Raw genomic sequence first — 23120 nt, 5'->3', positions numbered from 1 at the left:
AGACTTGTCTCAGCAAAAAAAATACCCTAAATATTCCGTCAGAACACACATGCATACGGGTCGGATTCCTTAACAGCTCCAAGTCCCTTTGAAGCTATTGGGAGAAGGTAATGAAGAATCACAAGACTAAGTGTCATGAAACAAGTGCAGACTCGGCAGACGACAGAGACAAAACAATCCTGCAGGCAGCAAAGTCAGGGATGGTGCTTCCAGCCTGGAAAGGTCTCCAAACCCAGCAGGAAATCCCAGGTTAGCGGGGGCAGAGAGGTAAACGTTGGGCATCAGCCCGTTCCGAATCTCCTCCCCGCTGGAAACCCCCCTGATGACGGCTCTAAGCAAGGAACCATGATTTCTTTTTCGAAAGCACTAAACCTTGTGTCACAAACACTTCCAAAAGTCGCACACCTGATTTCTCATAGGGAAAGCTTTTCAATAATATTCATAAGTTAACACGATATACAGCCTACCTTCTCAAAATGCCTTTAAGAGATAAGTACTGGAATGGAGGCATTTCCCTGTCACCTGGTCTGAAGCCCACATCTGTCTTTATGGCAGCTGAATGTCACACAGAGTGGGAAGATTGATTCTTCTCCCATAAACTAGACATAAAAATGATGTTGGCTTTGCTATTTTTTTAAAGACACGCTGACTGATCAAAAGCAAATCCTTTAAAAATTAAATAAATAAATATGTTGCTATGCTTGGCTTTCTACACTCAAAGAACATATTTTAAACAGAATATTCTTCTCACTGTCAAAAAGGTCTACTTTGTTTTCTTAGGAAGGCCAAGATGTTCCCGTTTTCCAACAGTAAGAGCTGCTGTAGCACATTCAAGGGTAAAAGAAAGACCAAACAATAAAAAAAACAAACATCACTGCCTGCTTCTGCTGGCTGAGATTAAATGGTCCCATTCCCAGTTCAAACAGGGCGGCTCTGATGATGAGGACTGAACGGGTCGGTAGCAGTCGCTTCCAGTTCATCACCTATTTGCCCCTCTTCTCCCCACCTTTGCCTTTCAAGCAAATTCACTCCTTTGCTTCTTCTACGGGATTCTGTGATTCCAATTTGCACTTGATCTTGTTCCAGTATTCGGGTGCCACGGGAGATTTGGGGTCATGTGTGGAGCAGCAGAGACGGCCATCCAACGCCGACGCCACCAAGGCCCCCTTGTCGTGATCTTTACAGAAGGAATGAGGGCAAAACTCACAGAATGAGACTGCAGGATTGCTACAGATGTCACACTGATGCCACGGGCATTCCCACTTTCCTGAAGGAGGAACAAGAGAGACAGGAAGCTGAGATTAGGGCATTTGGGGGCTGGTACTGGCCTTTAATCCTTATTCCACCCAGTAATTGTTCAGATGAATGCAAACAAAGCTCCAAAAGTCAGTTCCTAGGAGAGTGGCTACATCCGTGTCTCCCTCACAAGAATCCGACTCAAAACAAGTGGTGTGAGAAAGACAGAGAGGCTACATTTAATATAAATGGATCCTGCAATTCAGCTCAGACACAGATGAATGCTCTTACCAAAAGGTGGCTGCGTCAAGTTAAGGCATAGGAGGTGGTATGCTTTGGGACAGTCCTTTTTGTCACACATCACCAGTTCTCCCCCATCTCCACACTGGAAACAGTTGTCTTCATGCATCTGCTTCTGTTCTGTTTTTATTTTCCGTTTCTTCTGCTTTAATTTTGCATTCTTCACCTTTTCCTCGTTTGCTGTTGCAAATGCTGTCTGGCAATTACAAACACAACGTGTGGTTACTTTTAAAGTCCATGCATTGAAATAAATATAACCAGTTTGGGGTTATTTGCATAACTTTTGCTCAAATTAAATCTGCTCTAAAAAGTTGAAGCAGCAAAATCCATCCACACAGACATAAAGTGATAATCTGGTCATTTTATGATACTATGCAGAGAGTGCTCTGCAGTAATGGGAGGCTTATTTGCTCGTTCAGTTTCTTTCTCAAACAACACGATTTGTGTCACTGCTGTCCCCTGCAAGGGAGGATACATCACAAATGCAGACTGACATCAGGACGAGCAACTCTTTAGGAATAAAAAGCTTTTGTAAAAATTCCATTTTCATGCACGTACCTTTGGGCGCACTCCTAGAAAGCCACTGCAGTTTTCTGCTCCGCAGTGGCATTCAGTCCTGCCATTGCCAAGGCAATCCAAATTGTAGTTAAATGTTAACTCCATTCCTAAAATGCAAAGAAAACCAGTTCATCCACACAGACCCTGACGAAAGACAGGCTTGTGACCATGCCACGCCATCAGGGGTTCTCTCTTCCTCAAGAGAAACTCAAGTTTCTGAAAATTTGGAAACTCTTCAGAATAGACCCAGATTATACATTTAGCCAGATTCTGAGGAAAGTACTACCCAATTTTGGTTTATAATTGCAATGAACGGCCATTCAGACAATTATGGGGCTGGAGGATCACAGGTGCGCTGAGGGACCATGGGAGATCATCAAGTCCAAACCCCCTTCCTCAACACAGGGTCAATGGAAAGAGGAAACTTTACTCAGACTTCTAATCACGAACCTCGGATTGAGACTGTATTTGCTTTTAACTTTTTCTTTGTAGACTACAAGACGGTAATGAATAAAGAAGTTCCTGTAAATGTTATTGTCATTACGTAATTTCTGAGAAGGAAAAAAAAAAAAGTGGAGGCTGAGAACGTTCTCATTTTAAGGAGAAAGTAATCATACAAAAGAGTGTCTTTTTTTGGCTTTTTACCTGCAGGAATATCACAAAGAGCAAAAAGTCCGACTCTAATGTCACCATTCACTGTCCATTTCTGCGTTTCACAGTTTGGATTACAACTATGGTTCATAAAACGAGAATAATTCCCCTTTGGGCCAGCATCTATTATTCGGTCCTTCAAATAGAAAGATAAACACATGTTTAGTATTGACAAGGAAAAAGAAGCTTCCTGATGACAAGCACTATGCATTGAATAGTGCCTTATAAATTCATTTCTCTACTCCACAAAAAAATAAATAAATAAACAGCCCAACTAGACCAAAACCAAGACAAAACAAATCCATAAATTACGTGCTCCCTAAAGAGAAGACTTCAATATAGGTACAACAGCTAGAAAGGAAACTCATGCGGTTCGGTCTAAGGAAAAGGTCTCAGACTGAAGTACATTTCAGGCATGGAATGATGATTCTGTTTGGATTTTCTACCTACTTTCAGCCATAAGCACAGGTTATGCTGGACAGAGATGTAATAGTTACCTTAGTAACAGTTAACATATAAAAATTGGTGACACTGTTTTCATGGGCACGCTTGATCCGCAGTCTGCACTCTTCTTCATCAATTAGCTCACCAACGTATTCGTTCACAAATTCACCCTGAAAAATAGAGGGAAACCCTTTTGTTAATCCATACTTACTGCTTCTTATGACTACAGATAAAGGGAAGCAGCACAGAAAATGATGCACTTACTATCATGTACTGTAATACTCACAAAAGGCATTAAAATTCTAGCATCTAGTAGGTAATACATGATTAAGTAGATGTGCCCACTGGTTATTTCTCTTCTAAGCTGTAACCACACTCAAAGCAAAAAAGGCAGCACTGGAAGTAACAGTTTCTGTATTCAGCAACAGCTTCAAACACTAGTAACTCATATCTGGCTGTTCCCTAGAATCCTTTTGTCTCATGCTTAAAAGAGGATAACATTTTGTTCCAGACTGCTCTCCCTCTTTTCCAGGAGTCGCTGAGAAAACACAGCCGTGCTCTTTCCTCCTGGAAGCATGAGGCAGTCAACTCTTCCCTTCCATCACCAGAATTCACAAATTCACAATCAACTGAAAATCATTTATCTGAGCAAATACCAGTTAAGACACCGATTCTGACAAACCAACTGAGGGGATTTCACTATTACTGCTTCACCTACAGAAGTTGCCTATCTTTGTAATACAAAACACTGAAAGTGCTGGAATTTTTGCATGCATTTGCTTAAGGGTCACAAAGTTGCAGTGTTCTCACAAGTGACACCATGCTAGTGGCTGGCACACATTCGTCCTTGGCAGTTCTACCTTTTTAATGTTCCTTTTTGTCCTGAGACCCCATCCACGTCGCTCGGTTTTGATGATTTCAGCATCAGGGTAGAGTCTTTTGGTGAAACACTGGTTCTGGCAGCGCTCTCCTGCCGGGCAGACCTGGGGGTGGCACTCGTACTGCAGCATCCTGTTGAGACACTCCGATTCCAGGCCACAGGGGTTCTCATCCGAGGGCTTGCAGTTACAGCGAGGGATTTCTGACAGATCAGCCACCTGGATCTGAACCTTCCCTATTACTTTGTTGGACTGCAGGACAAAGAGAAAAGAAAGAATAAACGATGGAGCCAAAGCACAGAGCACGAGTCATCTTTCTTTGAGGTCCCTCATCTGACCGGAGAGGGCAGGCGATTAATTATTACGTAGTTATTTTCCCACTAAATCCTTTCTGCAGGATTAGCACACCAGGACAAACATACTCCTCTGCAATCCAGCAGCAGATACAAGCATGAGCTTTTACAGGTGGCACCTACTGCCACTCCGTTGTTAACTCCAGCGGGGACACACAGTGTTCGGAAAGGCCAGGAGTCAGTCACATATGTAAAGACCAGCAGATAAAACGCACGACTCCAGGTCATGAGTCACTCCCCAGCACTATTATTGGTTTAATGACCCCTTTAAAGCACGCAAAGTTTATCAAATACATCCCTGGGACTTCTTTCAACTTACTTTAATATGTTTATAAGGTGGAGGTTTCCTTGAATTCCTTTCAATTTCTAATGCTTCTTTACTCTCTCTTTGTGCTTTCAGTTCCTGGAAGCGTTTTGCTGCTTCTTCAAGTGCTGCGCAAGGGAGTTCAAAATAGGAAGCAATTAGCACCAGCTACTGTTAATCAAACATGTACAATTATATATTTAAATGTGTTTTTTCTTTATAAAAAGAAGCGAGGAACTCTATGAGCAAAACACAAGCTAAAAATGAGTTATTGCAGTAACATCATGAAACTCCCTCCAATCAGTACTGCCCAGTAGTTACTGAGACACTGAATGATGATCCCATGCATTAGAGGCCAAGCTCTGTCTTAACATTTCCCAATTTGTGGAAGAACTGAACTTGCCCGCAACGATACACAATGGGGAGGCACTTAAAAGAAAAATATTTTTATCTGCAGTCAAGGGATCTACATAATGTTTGCAGTTTTACGTGAACACAGAACACTAGTCACAATATTCCCATGCAGGTTAAGTGGTGATGGAGACACAAACACGTGGAACTTTTGTCATAAACCACTATAAACTTTGTTTGATTTTACCTTTCTTGAAGGTCTTGTTAATACTAGTTTGCCCCTCAGCAAAGCTTTTATCTCCTTCAACATAAGGGAAAACTCTGCCCTGGTGTACCCAATAGTAGTCATGTGAACCAAAGAAAAATACTGGGAAGTCCCCGATATCATGTTTGAGGCCCTGTATGTTGAGAGGCACAGACCTGGGATTGCAGATCTCTGCTGGCCACCACCTGAAAAAGCAGAAAGAGAAGTAAAAGTCTAAGTTCTGGGAAGCAGAGGAAAGTCTCAGTCTCTGAATCTGTACGAGTTGTGAAGTAAAAGCTACTTTGCCTTTCTAAAAATAAAAATTGAAATATTCCGTTCTTATGCAACCAAGGCTCCCTCTGGCAGCACCCTGCAGAACAAAAAACGCTTCATTCTCAGAGTTCTAATTCCAAATTTTGGAGAAGGCTCCTAAAAACCAGTTCTTGTTTACTAGCACCGAACTGATTGGGATGATTTCTGTGCAACTCTGGAGAGTAGTTTAAAAGTGCCCAAAACATCAAACAACGCTAGGGAACTTGCCTGTAATTTCCAAGCTTGACCCAAACAATCTGCTTGTAACGTAGTTTCTTGCCAGCTTTACAGTCATTGCAATTCCAGCATCCTTCAGGCATTTCAATGTTGAGACACTCAGGGTGAAAGGAAGCTGGGCAGGATTCACAGCACAATAATTTCCCACCTTTAAACAAAGAAAGCCTGTTTGGTTTATAGAATACGGATTTGCTTTTCCCTGTGCACAGCAGTAAGTATTAAATTTAAGTTACACATTGAGGACTTTCATCTGCCTCACAGCAAAAGAAAGGGATCAAGCCAAACTTCCAATGCTGGATTAAAAAAGAAAAAATGCCCAATGTTCTTATCTCATGTTTAGGTTGCAACTCTTGACTGCACCAAAGGCGAATCCAAAGAGCAAATGAGGTTTTAAACATGAGGTAAGTGGCACTGGAAGCAACATTCCCCAAGGAAGCACTGCACAGGGAAGCAGCAGTGGCAACTTCTGTGCAGCGTGGCCAACACTAAATGACAAATAACCAAATTTTAAGGAAAACTTTTCCATCAACATTGTCAGGACTGAATCCCTTGGCAATCAGGCAGTGTGCATGGAAAAAACAAAACACAAAACCCCGCAGCCTATAGGTTGATCATTGCTTTTCTGGACCAAAAAAATGGTATAAAATAAGAATTGTAGCAAGCCTGGGTTTATTCTTTGAAAACTTTACCTGTATGAGTGCTGTAAATTCAAAAAGAGATACTGCACAAGAGCTCTCCCCAGCCCCAAAGTTCCCTCTGTGGGCAAAGGGAAGCGGAATGCACCGGGGTTAAGATTATTTCTTAAATTTTACACTTATTTGGACAAAAGTTCTTTTGGCCAGTTAATGTTCCAGCTGATGTAGTAGCTGTGGAGAGCCAGAGCACATCTCTAAGGCACCATGAAGAAACACAACAGCTCATAAAACAGCACTTGTTTATATATATATATATATATATATATATATATATGTTTTTATATTTATGTTTATATATATATACACACACACACACACATACATGCGTGTATATATATATGTATATATATACACACACACCCATGCATAAATATATATGGATGTGTGTATGTATATATGTATATAAATAAAAATTTAATAAGTTTTGGGGTCTCAGACTAAAAACTGGGTGGGATTTGAGTGCATTTAATGCAGTTTTTGACCACAAAATCAAAAGGTGTGTGAATGGCAGCATTTAAACATTTATCAGAAAATTCTGTCCACCTATAGACTTTTAAAAATCTCATTGCATTAATCAATTGCATATGGCAATAAGCATTCCTTAAACAAATCAGTGACATGATCAATACTGTATTTCCTCTGCTAAAAAAACACAATAAAATTCAACCACGTGGACTTTCCTGAGCTCCCCAAACCCCCAACAAAGTTTTAACTTTCAAAATTTTGCAAATATAGTTTCAGAGGAAATACAGACCCCGCATGAATTACTGAAACGATATCCAACACGGTAAAATGCCAAGCGATGCAAAACCAAACCAACAAAACCAAACACAACTTTCAGTGCTAAGCAAGAGGAAAATAAATAACGAAACCTTGCTCTCAGGATGCATTAGTAAAATATTGGTCAAGCTAAGCAGAGGGCTCAAAATAATTTTTGTTTTCAGGAATTACAGAAAACACTCACAGCCATCAGTCTAAGAGCATTCGAAATAACCTCATTTCTGAAGGGTTAATTGGGCACCATTGCTGAACCCTCTTGGGGAACCAAATTCTGGGGGGAAGAGAGCATTTCCTCCGGGTACTTTTTATGGACATCAGAGTCTCTCTCCCTAAGGTATTTGGGGATGTTCCAACATGACGTGCGCCAGTGTAAAACTACCTGTTTCCTGGAGAAATCCTCTACTTTCCTACTTTCAGAGCTGCAATATTTTTCCTTGCAGGGCTGCAACCCTGCGTGCTCGAGATGCAGCATCTCCCGCCGCTCGCAGCCAGGGGCCTGGGGCAGCCACACGACAGGAGGGAGCACTTGGTCTCCCAAACTAATCCACAGGGAACACCAGGACTACAGACACCTACCCAGGAAAAACCTTGCTGCCCTCCAACATCTCTGGGTTCCCTCTGAGGGGCAACAGTACCGATCCACATGCAGCCTGAAAAATCCTTTACTCTCTCAGGGTTTGCAAGCTCTACCTACAAAGAACTGAAACAGAACATGCCCTCTTCTTCCTCGTATAAAACCAATTTAAGAAGCTGTTTTTACCCAGGAATTAACAACATTAAGCTCTAGTTGGCTCCTCTTTGCCTTGTTCTGCAAATAGCTTCCCCGAAGTCAGAATAAAAGGTTCTGTAGCTCACCTGGGTTACCCTCTGGCACGGAGAATTTAGTGACAGTAATTATTTTAAGCCCTTTTGTAATTAAAAAAATTGCCAACAACATGAACACACGCTCACAATAACCAATGAGTGAAGGTTACTAAAAGCAACAAGTGTTGCTTGGCAAGCAGACATTTCTTGTTTGACTTAAAGAGAAAGAAATAATAGAGAAAAGCAAAAGTAAATTAAAGAGAAAGAAACTATTTTGGTTACCTTTCTCACATTTCTTTTTGGAAGCTGACGAAGGAGGAGGAATCATAGGTAATTTCATCAACTCAGCACGATTTGATTCATTCAGTAGGTAGTGGGACTTATAGGCATATGAACTGAACATGGGGTCTGAATGATCCTGCACTACCAACCCTATACGAAACAAACAGAAAGAGATGAGTTGCAATGAAACTACCCATGATTCCATAAAGGAGAAAATAAAATAAATCAAATGAACACCTCTAATGCATATATACATATAAGGGTGAATGGAAAAGGGAAAAAATGAAGAAAAAGAAAAGGCTGACAGAAAAGGTTTCTTTACTAACGAAGAGGTTATGTGTTGGAGAGGCTAAATTCAGCCGCATCTGGAAAAACCTACAATGAATAAGCCATTTCTGAGTGGAATTTCGATTGTGCTTTTAGCTTTGCTATGCACATTTATGGAAAAGCACAGAAAAAGGCATTTGATTTTAATGCTGTGTGAACCACCCTCCCTCCCACCTGAAACAGGCCCCTTTCAAGGGTTAAGACAGTCACTGCATCCAAGGGAATGCTGTTGGTTGGGGCTACAAAGTGAAAAACCAAAACCTACGTGAGGCCCCACAGGACCAAACACTCACCATCCTGTCACACTGCTACAGACCTGATCTCCAAGGTTTCACCTACAGTGTGTGTTTTGTCTTTATTGCTGAATTAGAGAAAATGAGATGAAACAAAAAGCCCCCCAAAAAGGGGAAGGGGCCATTGGTTCTGCAAAGCACCTGAGGCAAATCAACAGACAAAATCCACCCTATGTGATTTAAGGAAAGCGATACCAACCCTTCAACCCCCAAACTATCAAAGTAAACACTTTGCAGCAGTCAATGCCATCCTGCTTTCCCCTCCTCTTGCACTTCAAATGATGCATTTGTTCTTTTTCTTTCTCCCACGGTGCTCCAAGTAGTTTAGACTAAAGCTAAGGCTCAGAAGAGCACGGCCAAGAACCCAAAGCAACTGTCTAGCACCCAAGTCCCAAGAAGCAGGAAAGGAGCTATGGAAGATTCCCAAATTCTTCCCCTTGTGACACAGAGCCAAACTGAGGGGTGCCCAAAAAGCCGGTATAGGGAGCAGGGTGCCTGCCTGCACAAAAAGCACGTCCTCAACGGGGTTCATAAAACAATTCCCAGCTTCCAAGTATGACCCGGACTTAGGCAATTACATGAACTAGAAAGGGCTCAGAGAAGGATATTTCAAGATGCGAATTCCAAGTCTTAAGATCTACGGTATTGCCAGTATCTGGGAATGAGCAAGTTTGAACTGTTCTACAGGTATTCTGATATCTGCATTCCTCTACTTTGTACTTAAATCCAAACCATTACTGAAGTTTCTCCTTTCTAGTACCAGCTCAAACTTATCAGCCACCCATGTGCACATAAACCACACTTTAGGAGGAGGATGTATGTGCCATATCATAAAACAGATGTCAAAGAGCAGCTACATTTTCACCAAAAGTCCTTAAATAGGTGCTGGCCAACAGGAGGAGGAGGCCTCTATTTTATGCCTTTGGGTGCCGTGTACACAGTCAAAACTTGGACAAAGAAAAAAAAAACTAAGAGATTCATCTTCACAGGCATCCATAACAAGTACTGTGGATTTATAACCCGAAGTTATAAAGATCTGCTATGAAGAAACAGCATCAGGATACCTGGATCTTACAAGTCAGCTTCAGACATCCTCGGGAGCTGGTCACAGCTTCTGAGAAACTGCTTTGAATCACACAAAGCACCGAGTACTGCAGCTTACAGCTGTGTTTCTAAACCGGTAGCAAATCAAAGATTTATGGAAAAGCCCAGTTCTAGAAGCTTGCCATTGCTTTTCATTCATATCCTAGTCCAAACGCAGCTTTCACAATGGAGATTAATGACATTTTCGACCTCGGCACAACCTGTTAGTGGCCAAGATCTCAGCACCTACCTCGTGTGCCCCAGAACGAGGCACCATCCTATGCACAGACCTGTTTGCACTCACATTCACAGACTAAAACCTTGTAAAGTCAAATCTCTAACCCAAATGTTCAAACCGAGGCACATGCACAGAAACTGGTCTGTCAGACAGACCTCGATGCCAGACTAACCCCAAAATTGGAGATAAAAACATAAAACTGCTCTGATGGAAATATTACCAAACTTGGTCCGCCTACCACAGAAACAGCATCAGCATTTGATACAAAATGCCCCAAAGCATCTATATGCTAAAGAATTTTAGAATGTTAATCACACAGTTTTGGCTAGCTGTGTTTCAGCGACACAGCAATTGGCTGTGTATATGTATATACATACATAATATATATAAATATATACACACTTATTTATATATAAAACTCTGCCATAAAAGAGCATAAAGACACACGCAACATCATAAAGTTTCCACTAAACCTCCAGCTGAATGAACACAGGACGAATCAGGATTTATCCTATATTTCCACTCTTTACTAGTTAGTGACTTTCCAAAGCTGTTGAAAAGAATACACCCAACATAAAATACTTGAAATACTGTGTAATATGTACATTGCTACTCAAAAACCTAATCATGATGCTACTCTGATTCATCTAAGAATCACAGAATGGTTGAGGTTGGAAGGGACCCCTAGAGATCATCTAGTCCAACAAGAAATCACATGTTTGCATTTTGTGAATAAAACAACTGATGCCCCCAAACTTTTCAACCCTTTCAACCCTTTATCTGGCAGAAGTCAAGTGACTGAAAAGCCATAATAGTAATCACTGGGGAAAAAAAAAAAATGAAAAAAAAAAAGAAAAAGAAAAAGGAACTTTAGCATATGGAAAAAATCAACATAAAACTTATTTACATGGTATTATGCAAATGTTTTCTTTCAAAGTTCTCAAATGTGATGGTTGCTATAAATTAAAATGAATTCTTCTAACTCACAAGTACATCCTACCTTTTGAACTTAAATTAAACAGTTTTAAGTGGCAAAGCAATCCCATTCTGCTTAAGAGGTTGTGAATAAGGAACACAGCACTCCAAATACCCACTTTTTCCCACTGTCAACACAAGCATCTATGGCTATTTCGGAAAACCCGTTATTAAGGGCTGAAATAGCCAGCAGAAGTCTAACAAGAACTGTTTACTATATTGAAGGAAAAAAAAAGAGGAAACACTAAAATCCAAGGAGAAATCCCCCCAAAAGTTCCTTATGAAATAGATCATTTTTAACCACTGAACTGTACAAGTGACCATAGAACTATAAACCAGAGAGGAAAAAAGAAAACCAAATGCGCTCACCTCTTGCACAAACGAAACAAAAGCCTACATTTACAGCTGATGAGGAGTGATTCCTTTTGGAATGGTTACTACAGATGAGAATGTGGGATGACACAAACAAGCTTCCTGCAGCAATACAGCCATCTCCTGAGTGATAGGCAATGGGACATCTGAAACATCTCACCATGCGACCTGTTTAATATAAATGCAGAAAAAAAATGCACCATGTCACCCTGGAATCAGGATATGGTAGGAGACACCACACAGACAGATGCAAGATTGATTTTTATTCCAATCGGAGTACTAAAGAGAGGCATTTACATCTTTTTTTTTTTTAAAAAAAGGTTTCACTGAAGTTTAAAGTTAACTTTCATTTTAAAGCTGTGTTGAAAATAAAACAAACAAACAAAAAAAAAAAACAAAACACACCATGGTTTTAATCTGTTTTTAAACCATGTTAAACCTGGAGTCTGCTTGTTTTGTTCAAACATTTTGGTTTGCTTCTAAAAGGAGAATTTGCTTCTGAAAAATAACTGTTCTACAGGCCACTGGCAAGCATCTTCCAAAGAGATTCTTCAACCTTGCACAACTAACCTTAGTTGCTGAACGCTTGGGCCTGATGTAAAGGCAAGTAGATGTTACAGACCCAGGTGCACTTCAAAAAGAGGTTTCAGCTGTTTTCCCACCCACGAGAGATTCACATTAATGATACCACTAAAAATGCTCCTTCCTACATGCTGCGCTACAGCAGGTCAAGTTCTTTTCGTGGTTATTGTCATAGAATCATAGAATGCTGAAGGTTGGAAGGGACCTCTAGAGATCATCTAGTCCAACCCCTGCACACGCAGGGTCACCTAGAGCACGTGGCACAGGGCTGCGTCCAAGCGGGTTTGAAGATCTCCAGAGAAGGAGACTCCACAACCTCTCTGGGCAGCCTGTTCAGGGCTCTATCACCCTCACTGCTAAAAAAACTGTGTAGTTTCCTCCCGCTGTGGAAGGGTGCTCTCACCTTTGCTGGCTTTGTGGATGTCCTTGTCCACGGAGCAGGCCGTGCAGCAGTGCTGCGGGCAGCGGAAGCCGCGCGACTCGAAGAGGGCCGTGGCGAACTTGCGCACACAGGCCTCGTGGTAGAATTTACCACACGTGCTGACGGAGCAGCGCTTCACGTCCTTGCCAGGGAGCTTGCAGGAAAAGCACGTGTGTTCCCCTTGGAAGAGAGCAACGAACACAACAGCAATTTAGTTTTGATCCCGACCTTGCGGAAAAAAAAAACCCATTATTCGGAACGGGAGAGCGCTGCACTGGTTCAAGCTACATAGATGCCTTTCCTTAAGCAAGTCCTTTACTATAACCCACAACAACTGTATAATTGGTATTAAGAAAAATTCCCTTATTCTGATTACATGCTGAATAATGTATTACTTGTTCTCTTACCAGGTATTCATCATGTAGAAAACGACAATTTGGCCTCAGACATTAAAAATAAATAAATAAATAAATAAGTAAAAACCCATGCCTGAACATTAGAATCTTTCTATACCTATGTATTCCGACCAGGATATGGCTCCTCAGAAGAGTTAAATCCCCATTTTTCAGACATGTGAACACATTTACCATTTTTACACTCAGCGCAGACGAACTTCTCCTCAGGCACCGACTTCAGGCCAAGACACTCGACATGGAAGACCCCGCAGCACTCGCCTTCGCAGGACACCAGAGACTCGCCGGAGCTTTCGCAGATCTTAAACAAGCAGACAGCTAGTCAGAGAAGAAAGGGTATCCGACATACTTAAACGTGAACAACTATGAGATGTTAAACCAACCAAAAAGCAAAAGAAACCATCGCCTCCCCAAAACTGGCTGAGATCTCTTCAGCGCTACAACATGGCGGAAGCATCGGCCTATGTCTCAGGGTTGACAACATCTAGGGGATGCAGACAGGCAGTTACTAGATTTTTTTTCCTCCTTTCTTAACGGGCAGTTAGGAGAGTTACTACATCTGGACTCACATTTTCTTGTAATTCTAAAAAGTAAGAGTTTAAGAGCAGTTTTTCCTCACTGTCCATCAGGAAAGCGATCAGAATATTTCTGTTTTCCCCTCAGAACTACCACAAAGCTCTCACTGCCCTGTTCTGAAAGGCTACCTCAAACTTGCACATGGAGCAGAAACTGGCACGTAATTTTCCTGTGTTTGCCAGTACGGATTAGATTAAAATATCTGAACTTTCTGGCATGTAGAAGGTCTTAAGAGTCACTTCTAGAGCATTAAAAAAATAACCATAAAAGCCTTGATACTTCATATAAAATGTCAAATTATGAGACAGATAAAGAGGTATAATTTGAAAAAAAAAAAAGAGTATCAACTCAGATTACTATCAGGGTACATTTCTTCAGAGGCTCCCTGCTTACCTGACAAACAGTGTCTTTTTTATTCGTTCCAGTTCCTCTCCTGGATAAGCTGGAGTCCACTGACTGCACATCGGAAGCATCCGCATCAGCAGTAGCTGATGGGCTGTCTGAACGTTTTCCAAAACTACCCTACAAAAGGGAAAAATTCCAAGGCACTCTGAGCCAAGATGCTTTCAAAGGACAGTCACACTGTGAAGAAAAATATTTAAGGCATCACTGCCTAAAAGATCAGTCAGTATGTTAAGAAAGTCAAAAGTTCCTTGAAGATTGCTGAGCTTCACTATAATGATAGAAGAAATACTGCCTTCTGATCACATCTTTTACTTGCGCAAGCCAAGAAAAAGATGCTGATTTTTTCTCTTTTCAGCCATCCCTCTGTTTTACACCAAAATAGAAGAGTAAAATACACCAAAATAAACCAAATTCCCCAATTCCCAATCTAGCAACTTTCCAAAGAGCCAAACAAAACAGTGATACGTTCTAGGAAAAGGAGTAGCAAAATTTGTAAAGAAAAATTGTATCTTTTTTAATTCCAATATAGGGGAAGAAGAAAAAGATTATGCTTTACTTTTTAGATAACAAGAATTATATCTCACAGATTTAGCAATATGCAAACAAAGAGTTTGTTTTACCACTGACCAGCGAAACAAGCTACATACTCTGTGAGAAACAACATAATTTTACCTGTAAATCATTAAGTCCTCTTGAGTCAGAGTCAGATGTATCCCTGTAAGCTGAGCTAGTCAGCTCTACGTCAGTTGAGGCACGACTCCTTTTCTTTAAAGGTTTACAGGAATCTGAAATCTCGCTGGCACCTTAATATAACGTACCAAAATTAGTCCTAAAAGATGCTCTCAACTCTTTTTTCTTAAATAATGAAAAAGATAATAATTTATTTCTTTGTAAAAACCAATTAAATGAAAAACAGTTTAGGATGATCTTTTGAGAAACTTGTGGGTATGCTGACAAAGTGGAGGAGGCTACTAAACTGTCTCTAATACTATAGAGCATAAATCCTCAACATATCGCCTCTCCATCATCATCTTTAACACACAGCTAGGCAAAGGCATCATCACCTTATTTTACTTTCTGCTAGGTTACAAATCCAGGAGAAGGAACTAACCTCACACCTATCTTCCCAACTAGCACTGCAAGACAAAACCACCAACACCAAAAAACCCATCTCACAAGAAAATTTAAGATCAATGTCTATCATAATGACCCTCAGGAAGCATTAAGATCTCTGTAGTTCATATGGACTGCAAGCCATTAATGAAATATGAGGAAGGGCCAGCACATTTTAACAGAGTTTATGTTTGGGAAGTCAACTCACCTTTCTGCAATCCTGTCTTCACTGCAGTCAGTGGTACCATTTCAACCTGTTTGAATAGGAAAATCCATAGTTAAAAGAGCAGAGGAATTTTTTCCCCTAGTATTAAAAAGAAAACATTTAAGTGATTAGCACATCTGAACTCAGATGTAGTCTGTCATCCCCTTCTTAGCGTGAGCCTTCTGGTCCTGTCGGGTTTAATCCTAGCTGCCTAAGCTGAACACCAGGAGCCAAGGCAGCCATAGGAGCACTAGCAAGGTCCTTTCCAACTACTCCCTTTGGGCATGAAGATGAGAGGAAAAGTTTCTCCGTGTCCAGCAGGCACGAGCGGGGTTCTTTTTGGCAGCCAACACTGATGCTTTTGTAAAACCCCACACCTGGGTAAGTACAAGTTTGACCTTAACAGGTATGACACTCGGGTTAGTGAGACACTTAACGTATAGCCATTTAAAGGCACTTCCACCAAGCATGCACTCTGGAGCTTCTGGGAACATCAACATTTCTCTGTATAGAGTGCTGCAAGGCCCACAAAGATGGAGCTACCGACTTCGCACAGAGCATTGCAGAGCTCTATACAGCTGGAAACTCAATGTCAGGATGGACTTAAGCAGCTACGTTTACGCTCTTGCAAAAGCACTTCAAGTTCTTGACCCTACAGCAGAAGGGTAAGTTTAGCAACTGCTCTGCCACTGGACGTGTAACGAGAGAATTTGGCGACTGGCTCATAATTAGAGAAGAAAGTTGTTTCCTAAAGTCTTGCTTTTAAGGTTAAGAATTACAAGATTTTTTTTTAAACAATGTGGTTACATATGCATGTAGAAACACATTTAGTAAATATTTAAGGATTATTCTATAATTTTTTTAAAAAATATTTTATTTTGTTGTACAATAGGTAAAAACATACAATAGAAGGATTTGTATAGGATACATTTCGTAATACAAATATAAAATCTAAACAATCACTTTTATTTCTCTACTACTCACTGTAACAGTAGCATTAACATTTTGTTTTTCCCATTAATTGTACTCGTTCCAGTTATAATTTTATACCAAGTGGTTGCAGACTAATTTGGGAATCAGTTGCAAGAAAACTTGACTTTGGGTAACAAATATTGTTGCATAATCGTAAGAAGTTAGTACTTTTTTTTTCTTTTTTTTAATATAACTTAATACATTCAAGGTTATGCGCATTACAGTGCATCTGTGTTTAAGTTTTAGTCATACACTTTTCCTGAGAAAAGCAATTTTATGTTCATAGTCTTAGTTAGCTACATAATATAAGCATAAGCAAAGCTAACTGGGATCCATGAAGTTCATATTGTTGGTTCTTATACCTTTGTTAAATTAAGAAACATTTACAAACATAAAATCACTCATTTGAAAATACGGAGGCTGCAAAACCTCAGGACGAGGGGTTTAAGGGACGTCAGATACCTTACGCCCAAAGTTGCTTTAAAGTTTCAGCAAGAAACTTTTTAAAGTTAGAATATTCTTCTGCTGGACACAGAAGTAAATGCTATAGCATAAAAAGGAGAAAAATAGGCAAAATAAAAAAGCAATAAGGTCTACCTTCAACCTCTGAAATGAACGAAGTGCAAAAAATAAAGTGTAAAGGGCAAAAAATAAATTAGAATCAAACAGATAAAAACATTTTCCCCCCCTTCTCATAATAAATCTTTAGCCGGACCATCCCTTGTTAAAAATGCTCATCGAAAAAAGCTGTATGAGGAAACAGTTTTATATAAAAAATTCGCAGGTTTCAAGTGGAGAGACTCTTACAGAGGGAATATTGAATATGTAAGGAAAAGAACCAACAACTTTTGACAAACTTGTTAAGAAAGTGTATTCAGTATTTAATGTTAAAGTATGTCCATCTGCTCAACTTCCCTATTCATTTCCAGATTGTTTGTTTGTTTTTAATTAAAGCAACAACATTTGTCTGCCTGACATCCAGATTAAAGGAATGCCCTGTACATGTTAGATCTACTTAAGGAAAAAAAAAGAAGTATATCCCAGAAGATCTGTTTTTCTGATGTCTGCCAACATAAAAGTCAAATTATTCATCTTTAAGTTAAATCATTCTTAGAGTCCATTTTCAAAAGTGGTCAAATTAATCAGTCTAATTTCATTTGAAAAACAAAACCTCAATACAAACCAGCAGCTAAACCAAGAGCAAGAGGAAGGAACCTGGTGGCAATTCCATCAAAGAAATTACTGAAACAAAATCACTTTGCTCATAACAGAAATCTCAAAGGAAACATGGCACGTTCATTAGGAGTCTTGCATCATTGAGTTCCCATTATCCATAGCCTGACTGATACTGTGAAGATGCCAGTAGCAGAGTCACAGCAATGGTTTTGACAGGGGGATTTCATGAAGGATAGTCCAAAACGAAACCCGATGGGGAAAAATGGAGAAAAATAAAAAGGCACCAATATAAGCCACAACATTTATGAATACAATATATTTTAACTCTCTACATGGAGGAAGCCAACCTGCTCCTTTTTGATCTTCTTCTTTGGCACAACTTCAGTGGATTTCTCAGACTCGGAGCGGGTTCGAATCGATCTTCTCTGTTGCTTCTTTTCTACAGAACCTGAGGAAGCAAAAAGGTTTCTATTACACGATTCCTTGTACTTCAGAGCTACAGCAAATTGTTGAACATGAAGGCAACGGATGAAGTAACGAAGCCAAGACTTTTTTCCTCTTTTGAATGTTTTATTTTTTAAATTCAGTTCCAAGCTATTTGCCAACTGGGTCTCTGGTTGCAGATAACACATTCGGATTCCACAGGGAGAGGCCACTTCAGAAAAAGACTCCAGTAACAGAACAAAAGGAAAGGCTGGAATCCAGTTTAGGGCAAACAGGTTTTTCACAACACAACCCTCCGAGTCTTCGCTTTGGTTAATTTTTAACCAAATAGTCCGTCTTTGGTGTTTTTGGAAAGGCATCCACGTTCAACTTCTTCAACTAGAGCATGCTAGAAATTTCAGACACAAAACAGCTTCACATTTCGCCCTCAAAAATACAGTTCTGTGCCCCGCTCTGCAGCGAAGGGGATAGTTTTCTGCCACAACTCTAGCTATCAGAAAAACTTAAACCAAAAACCAGCTTAGAACACACGCCACCAATCTGAAATCTAAAAAAGCTTCAATGCAAACAGAAAAGCAGGCATGACAGGCGCTATTGTAATAAAAGAAACCAAAAAACAAGTTTAAAAAACTATATTCACGTGGAAAACAAACGCGGATTTATGAACGTCATTATGGTGTTTCAAGAAATTAGAAGTTATTGATTTGTGGGGGGTGTGTTCTTTTTGGACAACTAAGGCTGGCGAGATCAGAAGACACTTCTGTGCTCCAGGATCTCCCAAAGGCCGGGTTGGGAACAGGGACACAACACCTCCACAATGTGCAATTCTTGAAAGGAAGTAGAGAGAGCTCTACAGGCTTAAAACTGAAGTGCGAAGCTTTAAAATTATCTTTTATCAGTTTTTCCTTTCATCTTCTTTTTCAATTTTGGATGTTTTAACTAAAGAGGACAAGACCGAAAGACACTTTGCCTTCCTCCGAGGAAAAACACAAATCCCTGGGAGCCGGAATCAGCTTCCTGTGCCAGACACACCGTTAGCAGTCGAAAGCCTCTGTGCCTTGTTTGGGGTATAATATTAACTAGAGACATGGGCAGACTTCAAAGGACTCTAGCAGAAAGCTGCATTTCTTCCTTCCAGCAGATGAGGGCTTCCACCAAGCTCACACACAACATGCTTGGCACGTTTTTAAGTGCTGAGTGATTTCTTAAGTCATTCCTTTAAGACAGTGCATCAACGTCATCAGGAAGTTCAGTCAACCAACAAGGCCTTTGCTCCCTACGTTATTTTATTCCCAGGATTAAGGAAATTCAGGTGCAAGGTCTGTTTTGGAGAAGAAACTACCACCGTTGCGCTCTGTATTGGCCAACAGCAAGACCAATCTCTCCAAGAACTCAGCGCATCACCTCCACAATGCTCCTATATCCCATCCTCAGGCATATTTGGATCCCGAGCTCCAGAAGAGGTTTCAGACCAGCAACCTGCCCTACTGCTGATCAAATCAGGCCAATCCCTGTTTCAGCTCTGACTGGAGACCAGAAGCACTAGAAAATTCTCACCACCGTTTCCTTATCAGATTTCAAGTTATAGATTTATTCTCCCAGCATTAAGGAACTTGGAATATTTAACTGCAGGTTATCAATACGGACTCCCAGAGTCATTCTGGAAAATACTTTATCATAAAGGTATTCTGAAGTTCCAGTGACTTTAAATTTGAAAAACGACTTTGCAGTTATGTTCCATGAGAGGGGACCAATAACTGTCTGGACTTTGGAAATGGCTTTGAAAGTGACTGTTTGGAGGGTATACTGAAGTAAAGCTCATGCACTGTATAGGGTGTTATCAGGTGAAGTTTTACGTATCGAAAAAAACTAAGAAAATGAAAAAAGAGAGGTTCAATTCTCACCCTCCCTATGTCTGGAGAGCCATTGTGAAGGTGAAGCCTTTAGGTCCCAAGGGAGAGAAATAAAACAGATCAGCAATCCTGCTGCAAGGCAGTTAAAGTAAGGACTGTTTGAAAGAGCTGAAATAACAACAGCAACCAAAATCGGAATCGAGAACCGCTGGGGACAACCGCAGAGGAAACCCCGCTCACACCAGAAAATCCAGCCCGTGCGGACTGCGAAATCCCCACGTACTGCCCAGAGAACAGCTGATACAAAACCAGCCTGCCCAAGAGCCAGGCAAGCACAAAACTGGATTTGCAGAAGTGAGTCTTCCTTTGTATGTTGACTGTTACGAGGTTTTGGACTTGGAGTCGCATTTCATTTTTGTTCAGAAAGGGAAGAATAACCATATGGTCAGATAATTAAAGCAAAAGTGACACTGAGTAACATTACAAGATCTTTTCTCTCTGCAATAAAGTTTTTTTTTTTTTTTTGGCTGTGAAAACTGCAACAAGTTTCCCACTCTTTGCTTCTGTAACAGCATTTGTTCATCCTCCTATAAGAGGACGCATTCTGCTCCAACCTCAAGTTTACCTTCACATGCCCAATGTAAAGCTCAAACATTCCACGGATATGATTAAAGCACAGTGACAAACATGCAATAGTTAATGCATTTTACAAAGACTGCGGTCGAAATACGGAAGCGACTACAGAAAATGAAGGAACTTGCAAAGCTCTTGGCTTAGGATGACTCAAGATTTTGTCTCTCTTCAGGAACCTCCATCCTTTCCCCAGAAGGGTATCTGTCTCCTTTTGAGGATGCTGAGAGAACAAACTGCAGAAGGAAATTTCTGCTCGTGGGGAAAAGAATTCCCTTTAGAAGAATTCCCATTAGCCGTTTCTTAAAAATATAATAAAAAAACAAAAGGTGTTTCTTACAACTCAAAAAGTGGGAAAAAAAAAGTCTTCTGTTCCAAGGCTAAACAGCTCTCATCCATTTTATCATTTTTATTCTTCTCCAGTACTGTACTGCACATTAAACTTCAAGTAGTTTTTTCTAGGCTTGCTTTCCAGTCTTCATCTCCATGGTTTGCCGCAGTGGTTCCTCTTCCTCAGACATAACACTTCACAGAACACGTTGCTTCGCAACGGGACGCCAAAAACGCGTTCAAAAGAAAAGCGTTTTCTCATTTTTCTCATCTCAGGGACTAGCTGAAGCAGTAAAGAAATTTACTTCCTTTGCAAAGGTCATACAGCAATTAAAAGAGCAGCGCCAGGGAACGTCCTCATCCCGAGGGTCATTCTGCACTCAACTATGCCTCTTCAAGACTCTTCCTTTGAGCCCAGTTGCCATTTTTTTACATTTTGGGCCCAAAAGACAATACTTTGCTAACACAAATCCACAGTATTGTCTTCTAAAACAGTTTGCTATCTTCTCTCCACAACGCACGCTCCCTTCCAGTATGTTGACTCATTGAGCATTTGATTTGCAGACACTAACAAGTTCACCAGAGGGTAAGTCAGCCAGTCCCAGACATCCTCTGATTCTCAAACACGAAATGATCAGACCCATTTTTAACTAGTGGGGAAAGACCACTTTTTTACATCTGAATTCAAGTACTAGCTTGATAAAGTTTAGGCAAGGAGGCCACAGCTTTGCCTACCTGTAGACCCAGAAGTTGTTTCAGGAGAGGACACATTTTGCACCACTGCTTTTTCAGTTCTCTGATTGGACGAAGAATTAAGCTTGTCTTGCCCTTTGACGCTTATTTCTGTTTTGCTACCAACACCCTTAAAAAGAAGGAAAAAAAATGTTAGCAGCAACACATACAATTAGGTTAACAGACATACTAATTTACTCCTAAGTCTCAGAACAGAAAACTTCAGTGCTCTTCAATCCAACACATAAATGCAACAATATTTACTCTGGGCTGCTCCCTTTCCATCTCTCTCAATCTCTGCTTACACATTAGGAAAAGAGAACAAAGTTATTTGGTAGCTTTTCTAGAAATCACCTTACCTATAATGCTCTAGGATTAAATAAATATCTATGTAGGAGGCAGAAGCAAGCAGAGAAAGTCCTAAACCTTTTCCTTATACTGACTGTGAGAGAAGCTACTGTTCATGTGAGGGAAGCTGGGAGGCAGAACTCATTTTAAAAGCCTACCTTGCAAAATGTGTACTTTTATTACCAAGAGCTTTGCCATCTGTTTCTCACAGATCAACTTTACTTCAAGGATTAGTTTTAACTAGAAAAGTGAAATTACTCAGCTATAATATACTGAGCAAAGTAAGAGCAAGAACCATCAATTAGCAGCATTTGTAGGGAGCACTTTTGCTGTCAGCCAAAACGGACAGCGACAGATTTTTGGTTGCACTGAAATTAAGAGCTTAGTGCAAGAAAAGATCGTGTTGTTGGATGCTGGCTCTTGATATTTAGTGTCTCCAAGGTGCATTTCCTGCTAAAGTCTGGTGGACACAAGCGTAAACTCTGCACTAGGAGGGCTCATCCCCAGAAGAGTCGTCACCACCCAGACTACCTACCTTAGTGGAATAAACAAACTGATCGATGAGCTTTCCATCCCCAGCCGCGTTCTGAAGAGCAAAAACCTGCTCAATTTTAACAACTGGAGACATGTTACATTTCTGCAGATCCAAGGTCCCCTTGTGCATGGTGATGGAGGCCGGCAGGGATTTCCGAGCCGCAGCGGTTTTCCAGGCTATTTTCACAGGAGGGGGCTCCTCTTCTTCCGCACTCGACTGCCTCCTCTGACTTTGCCTCCGGGCGTCCGCGCTCGAGGGCGACGCTGCCGCCGCGGCGCCGTGTTCCGGCTGCGCGTTCGGCGCTGGCTTCGGGCGCCTGCTCTTCTTCGCCTCCGCCTTGGAAGCAGCAGTCTTTTTGGCTTTGGCCAAAGCCTCCTCTGGCTCTTTGTCTATGTAAATGAAGGTGTACTGTTCTATCCTCTCTTCTCGAGTCATTTTCAAGGCTTTCTCAGCATGGGCAATACCAATGTCCCATTGAGCACGCTCTCTTTGCGGCCTCGGCTTGCGAATCTTAAAGAATAAAGACAAGCAGCTAATTACACCAAGTACATCTTTTAAATTTTTCATTTCTCCCTCTTAAACACCCTTTTCCGCCACCAATATTTCCACTAGCCCAAATACTGGCTTAAGTAGCTCATCCTGCACAGTAAATAATTGCTGTAGTTAAC

The 23120-nt window shown here is 40.8% G+C and overlaps 1 protein-coding gene across 1 annotated transcript in view; it reads right to left on the bottom strand.

Moving 5' to 3' along the window:
* Positions 1-455: 455 nt before the first annotated feature.
* NSD3 (nuclear receptor binding SET domain protein 3) overlaps positions 456-23120 on the bottom strand; it is a 32898-nt gene continuing 10233 nt past the window's right edge. The window contains exons 6-24 of the mRNA XM_088521442.1: positions 22453-22962; positions 21573-21699; positions 17928-18028; positions 15436-15481; positions 14787-14917; positions 14103-14231; positions 13308-13434; positions 12703-12900; positions 11715-11885; positions 8430-8579; positions 5860-6016; positions 5323-5525; positions 4740-4852; positions 4050-4319; positions 3243-3359; positions 2740-2881; positions 2095-2201; positions 1528-1732; positions 456-1267 (exon numbers count right to left, since the gene is read on the bottom strand). Of these exons, the coding sequence (XP_088377568.1) occupies positions 1026-1267; positions 1528-1732; positions 2095-2201; positions 2740-2881; positions 3243-3359; positions 4050-4319; positions 4740-4852; positions 5323-5525; positions 5860-6016; positions 8430-8579; positions 11715-11885; positions 12703-12900; positions 13308-13434; positions 14103-14231; positions 14787-14917; positions 15436-15481; positions 17928-18028; positions 21573-21699; positions 22453-22962 (3246 nt within the window). The 3' untranslated portion in view covers positions 456-1025. The remainder of the gene's footprint in view (positions 1268-1527; positions 1733-2094; positions 2202-2739; positions 2882-3242; positions 3360-4049; positions 4320-4739; positions 4853-5322; positions 5526-5859; positions 6017-8429; positions 8580-11714; positions 11886-12702; positions 12901-13307; positions 13435-14102; positions 14232-14786; positions 14918-15435; positions 15482-17927; positions 18029-21572; positions 21700-22452; positions 22963-23120) is intronic.

Source organism: Tinamus guttatus, unplaced genomic scaffold (assembly GCF_059628265.1).
Source record: "Tinamus guttatus ecotype Peru unplaced genomic scaffold, ASM5962826v1 Tinamus_guttatus_pri_ptg000123l, whole genome shotgun sequence".
In the NCBI taxonomy this organism is placed as follows: domain Eukaryota; kingdom Metazoa; phylum Chordata; class Aves; order Tinamiformes; family Tinamidae; genus Tinamus; species Tinamus guttatus.
This window is presented reverse-complemented; position numbering and strand designations above follow the sequence as displayed.